At 39.9% G+C, this 21,342-nt stretch overlaps 1 protein-coding gene across 3 annotated transcripts in view; it reads left to right on the top strand.

Moving 5' to 3' along the window:
• Nucleotides 1-207: 207 nt before the first annotated feature.
• KDM3A (lysine demethylase 3A) overlaps nt 208-21,342 on the top strand; it is a 34,180-nt gene continuing 13,045 nt past the window's right edge. Inside the window, exons 1-15 of one of the 3 annotated variants that reach the window (XM_074821842.1) lie at nt 208-310; nt 920-1,108; nt 3,733-3,888; nt 6,063-6,173; nt 7,508-7,610; nt 8,473-8,597; nt 9,092-9,164; nt 9,245-9,333; nt 11,128-11,279; nt 12,428-12,996; nt 14,267-14,468; nt 16,691-16,905; nt 20,025-20,177; nt 20,407-20,502; nt 20,833-20,960. In XM_074821842.1, coding sequence (XP_074677943.1) covers nt 938-1,108; nt 3,733-3,888; nt 6,063-6,173; nt 7,508-7,610; nt 8,473-8,597; nt 9,092-9,164; nt 9,245-9,333; nt 11,128-11,279; nt 12,428-12,996; nt 14,267-14,468; nt 16,691-16,905; nt 20,025-20,177; nt 20,407-20,502; nt 20,833-20,960 — 2,343 coding nt within the window. In that variant the 5' untranslated portion in view covers nt 208-310; nt 920-937. Of the gene's footprint in view, nt 311-340; nt 359-839; nt 1,109-3,732; nt 3,889-6,062; nt 6,174-7,507; nt 7,611-8,472; nt 8,598-9,091; nt 9,165-9,244; nt 9,334-11,127; nt 11,280-12,427; nt 12,997-14,266; nt 14,469-16,690; nt 16,906-20,024; nt 20,178-20,406; nt 20,503-20,832; nt 20,961-21,342 lie in introns of those variants that run through there. The other 2 variants (XM_074821843.1, XM_074821841.1) reach the window with 2 other exon arrangements.

The following is a 21,342-nucleotide window of genomic DNA, read 5'->3' as shown; positions in this document are numbered from 1 at the left end:
TTTTATCCGCCATCTGCTGAGCAACGGTTTCGAGGCGCGGCCAGGCGCGCGGGCACCGCCCCTCCAGGCCAATCGCAGCGGGAGGCTTGCCTTTAGCCCCGCCCCGCTGGCGCGGAGGAGCCAATGAGAGTGAGGGACGGAGCGGCGGGGGCCGGCCGCGGGCCGGGGCGGGGGGCGGGCGCGCGGGTGAGGGGGTGTGTGCGCGAGCGCGGGGCCGAGTAGTAGCGCTCGCCGCAGCGGCTGTTGCTGGGGGTGGAGGGGAAGCGCCGCGATTGCCGAGCCCGCTGCTTGGGCGCTGTGTGACCGCGGGGTGCGCCGGGGGGGGACCGGCGGCAGGGGCCGGGGGGGGGAAAAGCAGGTGAGGGTAGGGGCAAGGGTTGAGGGCTGGCTGGCTGGCTGGGTGGGTAGGAGGGGGCCGCTCGTGAGGCGGAGAGACGTCCGGAAGGAGCTTGGCCCGGTCGCCTGCTTCCCTGGCTCCCCTTCAGCTGCCGCCCCCCAGTTGGGCTGCTCGGAGGGAGGGAGGGAACAAAGAGGCCGCGGGGGGCAGGCTGAGGAGGCAGGGTGGCGGCCGGCCGGGGTGGAAATCGCTGGGAGCTGCACTGCAGCAGCTTCTGGTATTTCCTTCCACCCGCCCCCACTGAGGCAATGATTAACAGGACCGTGGGCAAGGAAGCATCCTGTGGGTGTCTGAGGGATCGGCTTGAGCCGCTTGAAAAGAAGCGGGGGAGGGAGGGAGGGGGGAGGACGGGGAAAGGAAGAAGGAAGCATCGCTGCTCCCGCCCGCCTTGGCCCCCTCGGCTCCCTGTGAGGAAAGGCGGGCGGGGGGCGAGCCCGCCGGCTGACCGACGCGTTGTTTTGTTTTGTTTTGTTTTGTTTTTTCCTTTTTTCTCTCCTCCTTCCGTCGGTTTCCTCCCTGGAGGTCTCCCGATGAGTTAAAATGGTGCTGAGGCTCGAGGGGAGCTGGTCGCTGCTCGTGGGGAAGAGGTTCCTCAGTCTGTCGGAGGAAGAAGACAGGTCGTGGGACACCAATTGCATCTCCGAATGGCCCTGGAAGTCGGGCAAGATCCGAGCAGTTTCACACACAGACATATCCAAACAAGACCTGAAGGTAATGGGAACTTTCAGAGAGACCTTCTAAAACAAGAGTGGTTACCCTGCGACCTGGAAACTTCATGTGCATGTGTGTGGGTGTGTGTATACACATATATATACACACACTGTTGCTGGGGGAGGGAGGTTTTCTTGGTCAACTTGCCTGCTTAACATGCTTGAAAACACGTGCACCTCGGGCTAAAGCCCCAGTGTGCTTGTACTAATGCTGGAAACTACCTCAAACTAATGATAAATGTGCTTTCTTCCACCAACTTCAGGTTTTTATTGCACCCGCTGTGCTTATGTTTTACTTCTGTGTATTTCCTGAACATAACTTACAGTCTTGTCAGTTGTGAACAATTTTATTTTTTTTCCCCAGAGATGAAACCAAAACACTCCTATGTTGTTGAGATTTGTGACTTTTCTTTCTCCCTCTTTGGAGTAGCTGGTAATGAACAAGTACTTCTGCTGTCTTGAAAGACATACCAATTTCCTATATGGTGTTGGAGGTTTCTCAGACTCTTCTTGCATGGTGGCCACTTCTTAATAATGATTACCAACAGGATTTTTAAACACGCAGTCGATTATTGCAAGCTTAGTGTGATTCGTTAACTATGTGTTTTGGGTGGAAGTCAAACGACCTTCACAGTTCGACTGTGAAGTTCTTAAGGGGCTATTTGGCAACTGTAATCAGTAAAACTATTCAACCAGATCTGGGCAATTACTATAGTATACAAAGTACTCACAAAGTACAAAACTCCATTATAGTAACGACATCTTGTTACATTTTCCTCTTATTTGCTTCTACAAGGGACTTTGGTGGCAGGCTGTTCTATGACAGCAAGAACAGTACCATCTTGCAATTAAAACCGCTTCCTTGCTTTTTTTTTTTTTAATGGGAAGAACTTTGTGACCTCTGATTAACTAGAGCAGCACCTGCTCCTTGTCGAACAAGAAGAAATCGTATGTGTTTCTAACTCTTTTTTTGAAAGTGTAAACTTTGTTATGAAGAGTTGCGAGTTGTTAGAGGCCGAGCTTCTTGTTGTGGATCTGCGGCGGGGGTGGAGCTTTCTCCATCTTTGGCCGGAGGGGCTGTGCCCATGCCGTACTTGGAGTGAGGAGGAGGATGTTGCTGCTGCAGAAAGCTCGGCTTAAGGACCTTCTCTGGGACTTAAAAGGAGAAGGAGCAGGTGCTGTTGGGGACTTTACTGGTAGCCTTGTAACTGGTTACGGTTCTGCCAGAAGCAATTGGCTTAATTCCTTCTCCAGTAAAAGTGTTAAAGTTGCAAAGTAGACAAGTGAGGCGTAGAGAGTTTTTGTACCAAACTACATCTATCTCTTCCTCTCTTACAGCTCTGTGGAGAGTAATGTTTACTTAGACCCAAAATAGTAATGGATTTTGGGGGAAAAAAAGAAGTCTCTAAAGGAGTAGAAATATTTAATTTTTTTGTATAGTGTCAGGCGCAAGCTACAGAATAGAAGGTGTCAAATGCTTGTTGAAAGTTTTTTCTCAACTGTATTTTCCTGTTTGTGCAGTGTTGATACTATAGACAAAACAAGCCATTCTGGTTCTGGTACCTGTGTTATTTGCTTATCTCTTTCATTGTTTTCATGAGATTCAAAATGACTAAATTCATTTCTGCACCCATTAGTGTTACAACTCCCGTCTGTGGTAATGCTGCTTTGTGTGCGTGCTTTTACTTGCCTTTCCCCTTAGAGGGAAGGTAAATACAAGGGAATGTTTCTAAGATTCACTCAACTGAGGTTTCTCTGCCATTAGGGTAAATCAGTTATGTGTGTTTAGACTGGACTGTAATATTTTATGGGAAGAGGGAGTGATTTTTCTGAGAGTAGTGTTCTCTACCCAGATATTCCAGTTCCTGTATTCAGGCAGTTATTTTTGTGGTCTTTCCCAGTCCTTTGCTGATCTCCCCATCTTGCCCAGGAAAGAATGGTAATGTCATCCCCAAGAAATTGGTCAGGCTACCATGTTTTTGCTGTGAAGTGACAACTGCTTTCCTCTTAAAAAGTTTGTATAGATGCTTCAGAGATTTGTAAAGATAAATGCCAGTTAAAAGGCAGCAAATGACCTTCTTCACATTATATAATTTGATCACCTTTACTGGCTTACTGCCATTTGTGCTTTCAATAAATTAACTAAAGTTATTGTTTGGGACTCTTAAAATATTTCTGGAAAAACAACTTGTTTACTGAAGTACTCTAGAGTTTGTGGAAGATGCTTGTGCCACTACCGTATGCAGTCCTTTAGAGTTTTAGAGGGTTTTGTGTGTGGTTTTTTTCCCTGATTGTAAATGCTGGTGGCAGAGTTAACACATTTAACTGTCCCTGAGCAGCAGAGGACAGTTTATTGTAGAGTTAAATAAATGGGAATATTAATATTTTATGTGACAGTAATGATGACAAACCAGTTAATGACTATCATAACATACTAGGTCAGCCTGGGATGCTTTAGTGATTGCTTGATTGTGTGACAGAAAGGCAATAGTCATGTTTGCATTATAAGTACTTTTAATGATTGGGGTTGTTTTTTGAGGAAGTTGGTGTTTGTTTATGCTTTTTCACATTGTATGTGTCTGAATTTTATGGGTAGTCACTCCTTCACTTGTTTCCTTTCTGTAGATTTGTGTTGAATTTGATGATGAGTCATGGGAAAAAAGAAGATGGATAGAAGTCTACAACCATAAAATGAAAGTATTCCTGGTGGAGCAAAAGCTGGTACTGGCTGAAAGAAGAACTCAGGCCAGTTCTATGTCTCCTGTCCAGTGGCCTGCAATGGCAAGTATACGCTTGGCCTAACTCACTTTGCTTCTGCAGTTCCATCTTCTAAGGACAGTGTTGTTACAAGTGTGAATTTCTCAAGTACAGCTTCACTCATGTACCCTTACACATAATCTGAAGGGAGACTAAATCTCTTTGTACAGTTAGAGCCAGGCAGAGCTTGTAAGCATTTGAAGTTGATATGTTGTGCCTGGGGATACAGGAATGTATTTTTATGACTTTGCTTCCCTCCCAAACCACTGTTCTGTACAATGTTAATTCCTTCTCCCTCTAGTTTCATGTTTCTTCCTTCTTTCAAGAAATTGCAGTTAAGGGTAGAGAGAGAAAGGGTAAATAATAGGTTTCTAAGGATAGCCTGTACTTTTATCCTAAATTCTTGTTTTGCTCTGCCACAAGTACCGTTAATTCTTCAGTGATTCTTGACCTGAGACAAAAATAATTTGAATGACTTATGTGATGGCTGCCTGGCACAGATAACTTGCAAGACTTGGATTTTATGCATATAAAAACCTGAGCTATGCTGTACAAGTCAGAGAACTAAACTTTCTGTAACTGCCAGGCATGGCTGGCTAAACAAATTAGCCAGTAGAGGGGAACAGGGACCATTTCTTAAAACTCTACTGGTTGAATATGTTACTTGACTACTTGAGGTATTGCTACTCATAAAAGTAGTTGTGAAATAAATGAAGATGTAAGCTTGCTGTATGTTAATTATGCTGAAGTTGTAGTCCATGTTTTAATACTCTTAAGTTCGTGAGGTATAAAGTATGCAGTGTAATACATGTTGCTGCATTTCAGATGAGCTTTTTTTCTTAAGCAAAGCTAATCTAAGCAGATATTTATTGGAAGTAGGGCCAAATAGGATGGGAGAAGTGGAAAGATGAATCTTTAATTTTATTTCCTGACCCATGCCTTAATATCAGCAGTTCTACGAGTAGATTTTGCTGATACAATGTTCTGAAAGCCTGCTTATTTAAACTTAGCTGTTGTGTCTCTCCAAGTGTCTGAACAGTTCTTACTGGACACTTGTCTTCAATTTATGCATAAGGTTTTCCTCATGATGTGCTTGATATGTCAGTTCATGCAGTGTACATGTTCCAAAGCTCATTTAGCAGAGGAATGATGTAGGATAAAATAAAGCACAATACTGGAGTTTGTCTTGGCAAAAGAGACTTTTCTCCCTTTGCCTCCACACAAGGCAGGAAAGGAGGGGTTAAAAAAAGAGGTGTGTGGATTAATTTATTTAAATCTTGATCGAACTTACTGATTCACGTTACATGAGAGTATGTTTCTGACAAACGGAATGGCTCTGCAGAACTCTTGTAATGCCCAGTCACTCCTAGAGACTCTTGTTCCTCTTACAGCCGTACTGCCCCTTTGCCAATGCTGTCCTAACTGAAGTGAAAACAACAAAGGGGAAGAAAGTCTTTGTTACCTTGATCAGTCCTTTAGAAACCCAAACTCATACTCTATTAGAATGATATTCTTTTAAATTTTCTTTTAAATGGGGCGCAAATGTACCTTTCATGTAGGGAGGAGTTATTCTTGCTACTTCTGATGTTCCAGGCTCCTGATGCCTACCCACTCAGAGCTGTTACTGCAGAACTAAACAAAATTTAACCTTGAACATATTAGGGAGAGCTCAGAAGCTTTTAAAGGAAATTTTTGTTTCTTATCTGTTCTTAAAGCCTTTGGTATACCTGAACACAACTTGATCATTGTACTGCAGTGGTATAACAACTATGAGGCTACCCAAGTCATTGTACACGCCTGAACTAAAGCTTCAGTATATTATCAATGTCGCATGAGCTTTGAGAACTTTAAGCCATGCAGCTGGCCTTCATTGATTTGCTAGTTATTCCCCCAATCTACCATAAGGAGGGTTTTTCATTAACATATTTACAACTAGAACTCTTCATATTAATAAATTTTTCGTGTTGACCTGAACTGCATTCTTAACTCATTCTAATAAATGAAATTAAGTTCAAATATAATTCAGTTAGACATGTATTAGAAGTTTTATTAGAAACTTGCTTTGTTTCAAGAGTTGCATGTAGATGTGGTATCTTAACAGAGAAATAGATGCAAAATTAAAATAATTTTTAAATGCAAATGAGGAATGATGAGATCTTCTTAGTCTGTTTCTGAGAAAATGTTTTTCATTTTTCTAGACTTATAAATCCTTAGTGGACAAAGCTGGTTTGGGATCAATGGTTTCAGTACGCTATCTTGGTGAAGAAAGATGTGTTTTCCTTTCTAAAGACCTTTTGACACCCGTTCAGGTAACCTTGTATGGCATTATAAAGATGGAAGATAAATCTTTTATCTTGGTATTTAAGATGTGTCAATATATTCTAAATGCAGACTTGAGATGGGTAAAAACTTGGAGTAGGTGCTTTTTGCTATAACTCAGATAGCAGTTCTGAATCTAATATGTCTGATTAAAAACCTTCTGAAGCTGATCCAGGACAAGGTCACTTAAGAGAGCTGGATGAGGGAGTATGCTAGGACAGTTAGCTCAGGTGACAGCAGTTGTATCCTGTTGATGGTGAGGATAGTCTGGAATAGTTTCCCTTTGTTCTTGAACATGACTATCATTACTATGAAAGGAGTTGCAGGGATGTCTGGAATAAATATTGCTATTTAATAGAAACACCTCATTTCTAATCCTAAACAAATGAGGAATTAGGCAGGATGTAAATGAGAGGGTTGAATTATAGTCCCTTTATTGAGCAGCAGGAGGAAAGTTTGTTAGTGAAACTTAGGTAGAGATTGGTTGGACAATTGCGCTGCTCAGGAGTTTTGAAGAATAGTATCTGCTAATGATAAAGGACTTAACTTTTTCAGGAAACTACTCACAAGACCTATAAACAGTCTGAATAAAACTAGTAATAGATGTCCCATGCTGAGACTGCTGGTAGTGCCATCATTAGTGTTCTACTCTGACTTGTTAACAGTCAGCAAATAGAGAACTCCTCTTGAGAGACTAGCAAAAGAATCACTTGAAGCTATATTTGAGTTGTAGATTGTTGTCTTGCCCATGTTGGCTCAAGAACAGAGTAGAGATTTCTTTATGTAGAAGCCTTATCTCAATACTGCAATGGAGAAGACTGCTTTTCTGGCATCGTGAATAACAGTTTCCTGACTACTGGCTTTTCAGCCTTCTGCTTCTTACAGATACTAGAGCAGTGCTTGGGATAAAAAAAACCAAAAACCCAACCCTTTTTTTATTAGCACTCTGAGCCATTGGCAAAAACTTGCTCTAAACTTTCCATTTCAGAATCAATTCTAAAAGTTGTCAAGTAGCTTATTTTAGATAACAGTAGAGGGGAAAAAAACCCCTAAATTATAAATATATATGATGCTGAATAATTATGACTGATTTAGATGTAGCTGTTTTCATTCAGATGAACGTTTTATAATGGTGTCTTGAGATGGACTGGATCCCGGCATTATTATCATAAATGGAAACATAAAATATTTGCATTTACATCTGCTCAAAACTTGTTGGACTTGTATGAATTGCTGCTGTCTGGTTTCTAAATATTACGGGGTTTTGTTAATCAAAAGCATTATCCTTAATGCCAACTTCTATATTTTTTTTTTTCCTAAATAGGATGTGGACAGTTCCAGGCTTCCTCTTAAGGATGATCAAAATGTTAATGAAGAAATTCAGGCTTTAGTTAAGAAACATGTAGACGAAACACGCTTGGTACAAGGTACAAGCATATTCCGTAGTGGGAAATTCTGGCAATAAATACTCAAGCCATTGCAGTGATAGTGTAAATTACAGTGATCTGTTTCAGGGATAAAAGCTTTTTTGAAATAGTGATTCCACTTTCTGCGCATCAATGAATGCAAAATATGAAGGATTATAGAGATTTAAGTTTCAAGTATTTCCCTTGTAAGAGTATGTAATTTAGACACATAGATGGCCTGGCACTTGTGAAAGATATCAAATTTGTAGCAATTGTCACTGAAATTATTTGGAGTTGTTTATTGTTTCAAATAGCTCGATTTTTTAAATTTTTTTTTCTTTTTTGTAGTTTGCTGATTATTTGTAGAAACTTCCAAAGTGTTATATGGAGACTAATTTTTTTTAGCCAAGTTAAAATTGTTAATTGTTAAAATTTTTAGATTTGCCAGCTTCAAATTCTTAATTACTGGGTTCATACAAGTATATTTCTAGTCATGTGTTTGCATGTGCAAGAAATGTCTTATTTTTATGGAAAAGTAAATATTGCAACTTAGAGTTGTCTTTTCCAATACTGTAAAGAGAGGAAAAATTCTCATGTAATCATTGAATCTTGATTCTCGTGTCCACTGATCTGCCTGCCTGTCTGAAATCTGGAGGTCAGTCTGGCTGCTGCTGTGTGTCTTAACCTCCAGAAAACTTCAACTTCCATTAGCTGGAACATAGTTTTATCATGCTTTTTTCCCCACCCCCCAGCGATGTGGAAGTTGTCTCAAGGTTCTCTGTTTTGCTTATTTGCATCTTGCATGCAGTACTGTTGGCAAATTCACGTTGGTATGCTCCCTTTTTCTTAAGCTCCCTTTTCTTCTATTTTTTCAATCTTTAAGGTGGAAAAAATATCATTGGTTCAAAAATTAGAATTTATAGCCTGGATCCATCTACTCAGTGGTTCACAGCAGTTGTTGTCAATGGTAATCCAGCTACAAGAACTCTAGAAGTCAACTGTCAGGAGGTAAGAACCAGTTGCTGTGAGTTTACAGATGGAGATGGGGAATGGGTGAGAACTTGTATTTATATCCCCACCAACACCATTTTAAATTCCGTCCTTACTCTAGTAAACTTAAAGTGGGGATCAGTGTAGTGCAGAATAATCTATTACCCCACAGTGTTTCTGTATGCTGCTGGTAGAATGATCAAATAACAAATGGCCTTCTACACAACATAAGGGAGACCTGGAATTTTTATTTGAAGAGTGAGGCAAACATATGATCCTGGCTTCTTTGCCTTCCATGCGGTATAGTCAGTGCTCTGAAGCACTAGTTCATATGTGTGTTTTCATGCAGAGACGCTGTCACAACAGTATATTGTTAAAATCAACATGGTATTCAAAGAACCTAGAAGCAAAGTGTCTAAGCTTAGTATAGATATAACATCTAAGATAAATACATTCAAACAGTAACTTTCACCTCTCTAAATGGCTGCTTCTGTGTTTTTGTTCTTTCCAAGATTCCAGCTTTAAAAACTCTTGATCCGGAGTTAATTCATGTTGAAATCATATATGACAACAATGGAAAATGTGGTAAGACCTGTTATTGTTTGTCCTTCACTAAGTAGCATATTTGTGATAAATGGACTAAGCTTAATCACCTTCCCTTCCAGATAAATCTAAAAGAATTGGGGGCGTGAAAAGGAAGTCATCTGAGAATAGTGGAAGTGTTCATGCTAAACAGACAAAATCTTCTCCTGAGGTAATGTCTTACTATGTTATATATGGCTGTTATATAATGGTTATGTCATTTCTCAGAACAGTCTTAAATAAGGATTAGATAGGAAAGTAGAATAATAAATATAATCCCTAGGAGGGTGTGTTGAGTTCTTTGAACTTGTCTAGGCATGGGTAAAACATCTTGCCTTGTGATAATCAGAGAAAAAGTTACTGAGCCTTGAAGGCTGGGGTTTAACTGCTTTTTGCCCCCTCCTTCTGCTTAGGAGTTAGCCTGCCTGGTCATGTATTCTGTAGTGGGAGAAAACACAAAGCTGTTCTCAAGTTTATAACCTTTGATTTTCTCACTCTTTCTTTAACTGTTTTGTGCTTAAACCTAAAACCTTCAGCTACACTTGCATGCTTCTAGGATTCAAGCTACACAAGCTGCAGTCTGGAAGAATGTTGTTTCAGTACAAAAAGGGAATGTGACTACATTTCTAGTACTTCCATGTCTGCCTTTATTTCTTCTGCGAGTGACCTGCCAAGTGTCACCAAGATATGAGAAAACTGTCTCAAAGATCAAAAAACTATTTGGATAACTTAAGTATAGAAATGCAAATGAAAAATAATAGCTTGGCTAAAGAACAGTCCTTCAGACTTGCCCTATAATTTTTCCCCAGTGCTTCAGACCGAAAATTGCATTTTAGGCAGGAGTAGACTTCTGGAAGCTATAGAGCAGTGGTGGGATGGGAGGGCTGGGTTTTGTTTCATTTTTTTGGCTTTGTGTTCTTGGCTTCTGTGCAGTCAGTCCTGTGCCTGGTCAACTGTGAGGATCTGGCTGATGACTGGGTATCGTTTTTGGAAATGTTTAATGGCTTCGCAAAGATACAGCATGAGGTAGCAAGTACAGGATAGGATCCCTCAATGAAAAGAGTGATTTATCTTGTATTTACTGCTGAGGAAGAGTGTGCAGCAAATCGGCATGACGTAGCTAGTATATTGCAGTCATAATCTGCTTCTGTTGTTTCTATAGCCATTTTTTGTTTTAGTTAGTATGTGATAGTACTCTGATTTCTAATATGGAGTTAATTCCAGCATTTTTTTGAGAGCTTGTCTTGATGCCTGACAGCTGTTACACCAAAGCAGAAAGGAAATACTTTGCAGTTGATGGTAATGAGACTGTAGTGTAACTTCCAGCAGTAAGTTGTGTATGTGGGAGTGGAATATGGATGCTGAGGAAGGAGCCCCACAGAAAACTACTGTTTTTAAAGACACTTGCTAATTTGGTAGGCCTGTTGTATTCCTAAAAGAATTGTAGATTTGTGAGGCTGATTTAATCAGCACAGAATTTCTTTACTTAAGACTTTCTAGAATTCTGGTACGAAGATTTTTTTTCTCACTACAGGGAAGTTCACATGTAGATTTTTGGTAATGTTGTCAGACTAACTTCACAGTTTTAATTTTCTCTAAGATTTTCAGATGAGCTCTGTGAGCTATTTCTGAATTCCGATTACTGCAATTATTTTAGATTATTGCACTGACAGTTACAAAGAGCAGAGCTTTCTATCTTCCTTTCCAACTTCTTCATACGCCTTCCTCAAAAAAAGTTTGTTGTTAATTGGGAGAAAATTAACGTGAACAGTTTCATGGAACCTGTAAGGTTTAAAAGGACACTCTAAGGCCTTTCCATCTTACAGACTGAGTCCTCACTTCAACAAGCTTTATTAAACACAGTGGAAAGAGCATTTATGTATTTATTTTTTTTTTTAAGCTGAACCCTGAAAAGCAGTATTTCTGTTATCCTGAATTTTCCTAACTGTTCAAATCTCCTTTACAGGTTTCTCCCAGTCAGGGACAAGTGCAGTCAGTACCAACTGTGTTGGGTGAAGCATTGCTAGGATGTACTCCTGCTAATAAAGACCAAAGGCATCAAGGCCTGCCCCTGCCAGCTAACTCGCCACCCAATCTTGGTGCAGAAACTCCTCAGGGGTAAGGAATCAGTTTGTTACGCAGACTTTTCCTCCAAAAATAACTCCAGTTCTTAGCAAAACAAACTCAGAGGTCATTTTAAAGATCTGTAGTAACAAGTCTTCTGTAATATTGGCACAGAAGAGTGTTAGACTTAATTGTCCTGGATACATAATGTGCTTGCTTATGCCATATTTTTTCTTTTTTATAGAATCATAGAATAGTTTGGGTTAGAAGGGACCTTTAATGGTCATCCAGTCCAACCCCCCCTGCAGTGACCAGGGACGTCTTCAGCTGGATCAGGTTCCTCAGAGCTCCGTCTAACCTGACCTTGAATGTTTCCAGGGATGGGGCATCTACCACCTCTTTGGGCAGCCTGGTCCAGGGCCTCACCAGCCTCACAGTGAAGAACTTCTTCCTTGAATATAGCCTAAATCTACCCTCTTTTAGTTTAAAACCATTACCCCTTGTCCTATCACAACAGGCCCTACTAAAAGTTTGTCCCCATCTTTCCTGTAGCCCCCTTTAAGTACTGGAAGGCGGCTATGAGGTCTCCCTAGAGCCTTCTCTTCTCCAGGCTGAACCACCCCAACTCTCTCAGCCTGTCCTCACAGGGGAGGTGCTCCAGCCCTGGTCATCTTCATGGCCTCCTCTGGACCCGCTTGAGCAGGTCCATGTCCTTCTGATGTTGGTGCCTCCAGAGCTGGACACAGCACTGCAGGGGGGGTCTCACAAGAGTGGAGTAGAGGGGGAGAATCTCCTCCCTTGACCTGCTGGCCACACTTCTCTTGATGCAGCCTGGCTTTCTAGGCTGCGAGCTCAGATTGCTGAGTCATATTGAGCTTCTCGTCAGCCAACACCCCCAAGTCCTTCTCAGGGCTGCTCTCAATCCACTCATCACGCAGCCTGTATTTGTGCTTGGGATTGCCCCAACCCATGTGCAGGACCTTGCACTTGGCCTTGGTGAACTTCATGAGGTTTGTACAGAACGCATACCATTCTGTGATTCTATGATTTGCACAAAACTTAAAATCTTGGAACATCAGAATTCAAAGAATATATGCTTAAATTTCTTCTTTCAAGCTTTAAATATGACTAGATTGAACAGCTGATGTGCTGATGTTTGACACTTTTTTCTTTGTCTAATTATTGCATGTTGTGTCTTTCAGCACATGTAGACGAAGCTTACCGGAAACTCATCCTTCTTGTCTTAATACTGGAATTAAACCATTGAAGGAAGATTTGACGGCCTTTCCTAAAGTGGGGTTTATATCTAAAGAACAAACGCAAAATCTTAATGATCAAAATGGTAAATATACCTCTTTGACAACGTTAAGATCTTCATCTTTGACTGATTCAGCTAATGAAAAAGAAACCAGCCTGAAAAATACAAATGAAGCTCTTATGAAGTCCACAACAAACTTTTCAAAAGAATGCATTTCTGTAAAACAGTTGCAACATCTTAACTCTTCCATAGCAATACCCAGAGTCAGTAGCACTGTTGAACTGCAGCGGACTTTAGATTGTAGACCCTCAACCTCGGATGCTCATCTCTCTTTTACTGAGTCTGGAGTTAAATCACAAAGCAATTGCAAAAGTCAGAACAGCCACAAAGGAAACAAGATTGATGAACTTACAGACATGGAATTTTTTGTTAGAAGAAATTCAAATGAGATTCTTTATGACAAAAATGAAAATGAAAGCTTTTGGACTGGAAGTGTCAAGGTCCAGGATAATAGTAAGTTTTTTTTAAAACTTCCTGTCATTTGAAAGACCTTGTAGTTTCTGTCTAACTACGTAAAGTAGGTCCTTTGCAACATATACAAAAATCAGTAGTTTAAATTGTGTGAGTGAATCTGGAAGTTGAGTCATTTGTGGGTTCTTCTATAATGGGAATGCAATAAACTTGAGAAAAACATCCTTTCCTGATAAAGGAAGAGGACTAATCATTAATTTCTAGAAATAAGCTGTTACAAAATGTATGCAAGAACAAAATGGCAAAACGGGTTACAGAAACAAGGTTCTGTTTGGAATGCAAATGATGGTGGCATAATGAGACTGCTTCTTTTTTTAGCAATGGTCCTAAATTTTGTAAGCATGGTGAGAGGTGGAAGCAGTTCTCAACAAAGCTTTGTTCAAGAGGGGCTTTCATTTAATAACTGTTCTGAAAACAAACCAAACAAAAAACCTGACTAACAAAAAAACCCCATCAAGAACCCACACAACTCCAAAACAACCCACCTTGTTTCTGTTTTCTGTGGCCCAGTTCCACTTGGTGAGCTCTTCAGGTTTTCCACCTGGGACAGAATGGGCAAGACTGTAGTTGTTTAAGGAGCTGGGCTCCTGATGTTATGTATTGTGCTGTGCAGCAGGCGGTACAACTGATCATTCAAGGTTCTGGGAATTTCCCTACACGCCCACCTCTTCTTTCCAATCTCATGTTGCTTGGTCTTGGATTACCATGTGCTATTCCATAATTAACACGGGTACACAGCCAGCCAAGCAGTCACTGTTGTGACCTCACCCCTGGTGTGAGAGGCAGAGAGATGTTTGGCATCTGTTAGAGTAAGATGCTGAAAGCTGTTGCATTGTGAAGAGTGAAAAACAGGACTGAGAAATGGCCAGGCTGTACTTCTGTCTTTGCTACTTGTGAAATGTGGTTGCTTCATGCCCTGGTCTACTCAGTGCTCAGGTACTCCAGCCCTGATGCCTGAAGAACTTTTATTAAAAGCAGACGCTCTTTCAAAATATTCTTCTGTGGAGGAGTGAAAGGAGCTGTTAAACTTGGGTCCACAGACTATGACTCCAGTGGAACTATAGCTTGAGAAAGTTTCTACTGACCTGAAAAGAGGTTTCTGCCAACTGCAAATATTTTAGCATAAATTTGTTTCAATGTAATGTGAAACTTTATAGGAAAAGTTGATATGGATCTTCTGCTAAAATACATGTTCTCGCACCTTTATCTGAGAAGGTGAAGCTTATCTAACCTACACTACTCTTCCCTGCAGTAATTGTTCGCAAGTCAATTTTAGCAGATGCTGCTAAAGTGAAGAAGCTGCAGCAAAGTGGAGAGGCATTTGTACAGGATGGTTCCTGCAATAATATTGCACCTCACCTGCATAAATGCAGAGAATGCCGTTTGGACAGTTATCGGAAGAACAAAGAGCAAAGAGACTCCACTGTCTTTTGTCGATTCTTTCACTTTAGAAGGTAAGAACAATTTTGACTCTACTTAGGTCTCTGGTTGAAAATTGCTGGATGTTAGTGTGTAGCTGTTAAGCTATAAGGCTGATATACCTAACTAATGTGAGGTTGCCTGTGGGGTTTTTTAAGCCCTTAGAAATTTTATAACTACTGAATTTGAGTAGAAAATATTTTGGCAGGACTTTGAGCTCTTTATTTTGCTATTCTGGGCTGAATGCCAGTGGGATAACATGAGTTTAGTTTGAGTGCTACAGCTCAGTAGTATTGGAGATACTAGTGACAGGGTAGATTCCATACACATCTCCCAAAGTTTAGCAGCTGGATGTGTGAAATGTTAGTCATATATCCGCAGCTGCAGAAGAGTTGCAGTAAGTGGCCAGTGGCTTTCAGTTGGAGTTACAGAATAGTAATGGGCAAAATAATAATTTACATTGTGCTGCTCAGTTCTTTGTTCCACTTTACACTTGAGAGTTTGTGACACTTCTTTAAGCTTGCCAGAGAAACGTATAATCAGTACACTCGCTGGGTTTCAGGAGGGCAGATGGGGAGGGTCAGCAAGGCAACTTTAAGGAAAACCCAGTGACTGCCAAGTGGTGGTTGCTTTTCGAAACCTAATCTGCAGCTTCAGATCCTTTACCCCTCACCTACGCTTCCTCGGAGACTGATTCTTGAGTTGAACAGTCAAAGTCTTTTGATGTTTTATCTCTTTAGTTATTAAGACACCATGAGGAACCCTTTCAAAAAGGGTGTTAAACTGTTACTTGAAACCTGTCTATAAGCCCGTGTTGTCAAACTGCAGTGTCTGGCTGGTTTTTAACGTGGCCTTTCCTTTGTTTTCAAGTTGTGTAAATTTTTTCCATGAACTATTTGATCTTGTGTCCAGATGTTGTTGCATGCTTCTTTTTATTTCCCCTTAAACTTAGCCATTTAAACTTAAACTTAAAAACCAATTTAAACTTAGAGGCATGGACTGTGGTTTATGGGAAGAAGGGTAGCGCTTGTGATATTACAGAGGAAAAGCAAAAATACTAGTTTATCACGAGACATGGGAAGCTTGCTTATTCTCAGTTTTCATTTTGGTTTTCAGAGGAATGACTTTCTTCTGAGTCTCTAGGTAGAGTAGAAAGAAACTATAGGCCTGAAGACTTTTTGAAGAGAGAAAAGTGAAAGCAGAAAGGTTACAGAGATCATGGGGGGGGGAACCCACTCTTGTTTTGTGAGGTTTATTCTTCTTCTACTGTAACACTATCCCCCTTGCACATTTTGCAGCTAAAGGTTAAAAAAAAAAGTTACTAATCTGTTATTTCATTCTAAATCTCAGATTAGAGATTTTACTATAGTAAATCTTGCGATAATCTGACATTCATTGAAATGTTCAAAACCATGTGAGACCAGAGTAACAACAGACTATGCTAATTCATCTTCTTGCATAAAAATCCAGACTTGTGGTGCAGTTCAAAGCAGTTGAATCCTTCAGTTTAGAGCTTGAACCTGATGGAACTGTCCAGTTGTATAGAATGTGAAATCTGAAGTTTGAAGGTGGTGTTTGTCTAGTGATTAACAGTAGCCAACATGTGTTTTTTTTACCACACTTAACACCACAGGGAGCACATGTTGTCATTCAAAGTCAACTTCCCATTACAGCATTTAGTAAAATTGTTCATGAAAACATGAGCAGAACTCCTGATGTTTTTTTTTATTTGATAAACTATTAACAATATAGATATCATTCTTTTCACCTACTCGGAATCACTCAAGAATATATCTTACTCAAATTTTGCCTTTTTTTTTTTCTGGCAGCTACTTCCAAATTAATTGTTACTGAAATATATTCTATATTTAAGGTGCTCTACCTTCTCTTGTGAGTTGTACATAGTTCTAGATGAAATTCTTAGTTACCTCTTCTAGATGTGATCCTTAATGCCAATGCATTTTAAAAATGTTAACCTGATTTAGTTTTGTGTGAATAAAAAAACCACTTTAGGAAATCTACCTTACTACAAAAAAACCTGATGTTTTGGGTCTTCTTTTTAAACAAGCAGTACATTAAGCATGCTTAATGCTAATGACCAGTACGTTTACCCATGTCTGTTGTAACCATTAAACACAAAACTCATTGACAGACAGTATAAGTGTTAACAATTCAGGCACTGACTTATTGGAATGAATATAAACTAATAAAACATTTGAAATGATGGGCTTTTCTCATTTTCCCCTTCTTTCCACAGGTTGCAGTTTAATAAGCATGGAATACTGCGTGAGGAAGGTTTCTTAACTCCAAATAAGTATGACCCTGAGGCTATTAGCTTGTGGTTACCTTTATCAAAAAATGTTGTGGGTCTAGATCTTGACACAGCAAAGTATATCCTAGCCAACATTGGAGACCACTTTTGTCAACTAGTGATATCTGAAAAGGAAGTTATGTCTACAATTGAACCACACAGTAAGATCAATATGTATTAAAATGATCTGTATTTTAGTAACTTTATGTGAAACTTTAGGCTTCTGACCTGTGTGAAAACATATTGCATGCATTTGGAAATGTCATACAAGACTTCAGTGTTTCCTCTTTTTCTCAGAGGGGTAATGGTTAAGATCCAGTGTGAACTAGTGTCAACATGTCTTTGCTCACAGGCAGGGGAAAAGGGAAAAGTAATTCTACCCTTCTTTGTCAGAAGACTTTTCTCAATTTATCAAATTACTTTTCCTGTTGCAGAGTGCAATTCTGTTATGAAACAAAATGTAAAAAAAAATTTTTAAATTAAGTAAAACAGCAGGTGGCTGACAACAATCTATTCTTAGCATGTAAATGAAATAAAGCTTTAATTTTGCACAGATTCTGTTAGATTGCTTTGGTCCTATTTTGTTATTCTTGCACAAGGGACCTAATGGTGCCTGTCAAGTCAGTAAAGAAATTTTTTTTCCTCCACGTGAAACTTTCCAGTAGGACTGTTCCTAGTGATTATATGTGCAGCCCTACTGGGAATAGACAGAGAGGTGGTACAGATGGGGTTAACTGACTGTAGACCTTCATCAGTGCAGACAAGGCAAACCCTGTGTCCTTGAACATGGGTTTTTGGCCTCATCAGAACCTTTCTGTAGCAAACATGACACAGCGCTTAGGGATATGGTGTAGTTGAGAACGGTCAGTGTTAGGTTTGCAGTTGGACTAGATGATCTTTAGGGTCTTTTCCAACCTAGATGATTCTGTGATTCTATGAGCAGACAAATGGACAAGGTTGTGGTCTTGCATAATCACTTCTCAGAGTAGAAGGACTCTTAAAACTATATTTGTTTTTTGGATTATAAGTACGTGACTGAGGTGCAGTACAGTTTAGAAGACTGTCTACCTAATACCTTCTGTATTTGAGTAGTACTGACATTATACAAAGATGGTATTAGGTTACCAGTCACGCCGAGGTTTTGAATAGAAGAAAAAAACTAAACAGGCTTGAATGCCCTTCAGAAGGGGAGGGAAGACTTGAGATATTTCAGAAATACTTGCTGTGGGGTCTTACCCTGGACTGCTTGGAATCTGCTCTTTGAACTAGAACACATTCAGGCCTGTGGAGCTAAAGGATCAATAGCCAGAGTGAAAGGTACAGACTGGAATACTGAAACACTTTCAAAAGGATGAAGTTTTGGGTGGAATTCATGAAACAAAGGTGGGGGGGTGCTGATTTGTAATAGCAGAGGATGCATCTGTTAGCACACCTACCAGAAACACCCTTCTCTTAAAAAAATGAAGACAGATGTGAGTTCTGGAGTTGGTTTGAAAGGAGCAAAATGTCATTAATTCCTCTTTGATTGCTTATTGCCCTGGCTGGTGAGAGGAAGGGAACTACATTTTAATGGAATTGAGGATATTTTTAATGCCCTGGGTAGGGAAGAAGTAATTTGCAGTCTTTCATTCTTTTTACAGTAATTCATTCTTTGAGCAGTTCAGTGAAAGAGTGCTCACTGGGTTGGCACAGGGAAAAGGTAGATTCTTCTGCCACCATGATTTGAAGTTATAGTAAACTTTTCTTGGCAGAGTTCAGTTGAAATCATACCATTTCATTAAAAGTATGTCTTTGACAAACTGACCTTTTCAGGAATGTCAAAATATTTTGTTCAGATACTACTTTTTAGGGGATCATTTATGTTTGAATATTTTTGCACTCTGCAGTATGGTTGTTTTCTTTTTACCAGTGAGTTACCAGACTGGTAGGTAGAGCCACAGACAAAGTGTGAGGGAGAAAAAGTAGTAGAAAAGGGCAAGTGAAATTATCCCTGTGTAGTAAAAGATTGATCAGTGTAGAAAGAACAGCTTGTTAGGTCACGTTGCTCCTTGGTCACCAAGTGCCAAAAGGAGACCTATAGAAAGAGGAGATGGGATCAAACTACAGAGAGGAAACAAAAGAATAGGAGGAGTAGAAAAGGACACAGTTCAGAAAACTGAACTATGAAATGGCATGCAAAAGATAACAAACAAAAAACCCCTTCATCTTGTTTCGGGGAAACTGGAGGATTGGCCTAGAAAATGGTAAATATAGTGCATGTTTTTAAAAGGCAGAGAAGAATGGGGCTAGTCATATTTAGACCTCTGTCTCCTGGAAGAATTTTGAAGCAGGTAGTCAAACAATTTTTACCTCCTACTTAAGAACAACTTGTGCCAAGCTATTCTTGTTTTGTTCCATACATAGTTAATGGGCATTATACAGAAGAAAAGCAACAGATGTCTTGGATCCTGGTGGGGTTTTTTTAGCGTACGTTAGGACGTGGTCTCTCTTAACTTGCTTTTAAAATTAAGAAACGTGGGCAGAAAAGTTTCAGTGAAGTTACAAGTGTGGAAGGAGGTGGGAGGTGGCAGATGCGTGCTTTTTGTCTAGTCTAGTTTTCTAGCTGGCAACATAATGAAATGAAGATTAGTCTGAAATAGTCTGTACATAATGCAGCCCTGGATGGGCCTCTATGTTTTTGAAATATACTGTCAATGTTTGGGATGTTTTGAGTGAACTGAAGAAGTGACTTGAGGTGAGGAAAGGTGGAACATAACAGTTACGTAAGAAACCTGAACAGCAGTGGTCAGTTCTTCAGAGAAGAACACCTCACCATTCTGAGAAGGTCTGATACATGCCTATAACCATACAGAAGACCAACTAAAAGGACTAGAACTACTTGCCCACTGTGCTATTGAATATAGAATAAGGACAAGCTGGTTGTGGCAAGCTAGACATTAAGTTTAGCTTGCTAGTAGTAACAATTTTTTTCTAGGGTGGCTGTGGACTTTGCACTTAAGAGAATGTCAGGAGTGTGCATGATAACTTGGGTAAATACACATCAGGAGTAAGAGATGTAGTTGGTGCTGCCCAGGAGAAAACAAAATGGTCTTGATTGCTTAGACTCTGGTCTAGACCTACTTTTCTGAATCTGTAACAGCAAAGGTTTTGTTCTGGAGTTCCAATACAGAAGCAAGCCTGAGTCTTCTATCACTAAAGTGTTTTAGTGTAGCTATATTTAGCATGCAAATATTTTGTTTTGTTTAAACTAACACTTTGACTAATCTGTCAATTACCACAGGACAGGTAGCCTGGAAACGTGCAGTTCGTGGAGTTCGAGAAATGTGTGATGTCTGTGACACCACAATCTTCAACCTTCATTGGGTCTGCTCTAAGTGTGGCTTTGGTGTGTGTGTGGATTGTTACAGGATGAAGAAAAAAAGCTTACATGAAGGTGAGAAGGCATATTGCTACATTAAAGAAAGGGAGGAGGGGGAAAGAGGAGCTATATTTTGAACTTGGAAGTCAATAGCCACCTTAAACAACAAGATAGTAAGCCTTCCCAACAAAAAGAACATGTTGTAGACCTGTGGTTTGGTATATCAATAATACTAGAACATCTAGCTTTCTAGAGGAGGATGAAACATGCACAAATAAAACAATTTAATGGTTTTGTTTTACAGATGATGATTCAGATACTTTCTCCTGGTTTAAATGTGTGAAGGGGCAGGTACATGAACCAGAGAATCTAATGCCTACACAAATAATTCCTGGAAAAGGTATTTTAAATATTTGATTGGGGTAGAAAAATGCTGTAAGCTTTTGCTGTTTTGTATGTTGTTGATACTGTACTGAGTGAAGGGGGTTCTTTAGTAATAAAGTTAGTAAAAGCGTAGTATTTATTGTCCAAAGACTGGACAGCCTGTGTACTTAGTACTATTTTATTATCTTTGACCTTTATAAAGAAGTAGCAAAACTTCTTGTTTAATGATGAACTGTGTTTATGTACTATTGTTTACCTGTATAGCATACACAATTTCTTAAAAAGTCTTATCAAATGCTGGATGTTCTAATTACATGTGAGCTCACTAATGACTCTTTTCCTTTAGCTCTCTATGATGTTGGTGATATTGTTCACTCCGTAAGAACAAAATGGGGAATAAAGGCAAATTGTCCTTGTGCAAATAAGCAGTTCAAGGCACTGTCAAAGCCAACTCTAAAGGAGGATTCAAAACAGGTATTGTTACTGTCTCACACTATGCCTTTGTAGTGTAGGGTTTGCCTCAGTCTAGTACCCCTAGTTGAAGCCCAGGGTAACTGACTTTGTATATATGCCAGTCCTGACTGCTACTGATAACCCCACCCTGTAGGTTTTTGTTCAGAATTTGTATTCAGTAATCATCTTCTGGCTCAGTTCTTTTTCAGTTTTGGGGAAAATCTCATTGTGTCCCTTTGACATGCTGGTGACTCAGTAAGTGACATATCCTTGAAAAATGCTCAGTGAGGATATTTTGGAACAAAAATGGGATTAGATTGAGAGAACCCATAAGAGAAAAGTCTTAAGAACAGACTGGTGGGAATGGTTGCAAAGTGTAGGTTATCCCTTGGGTCCTGGAGAT

This window comes from Strix aluco, chromosome 4 (genome assembly GCF_031877795.1).
Source record: "Strix aluco isolate bStrAlu1 chromosome 4, bStrAlu1.hap1, whole genome shotgun sequence".
Lineage (NCBI taxonomy): Eukaryota > Metazoa > Chordata > Aves > Strigiformes > Strigidae > Strix > Strix aluco.
The sequence above is the reverse complement of the archived record's forward strand: the minus strand, read 5'-3'. Positions and strand labels throughout refer to the sequence as shown.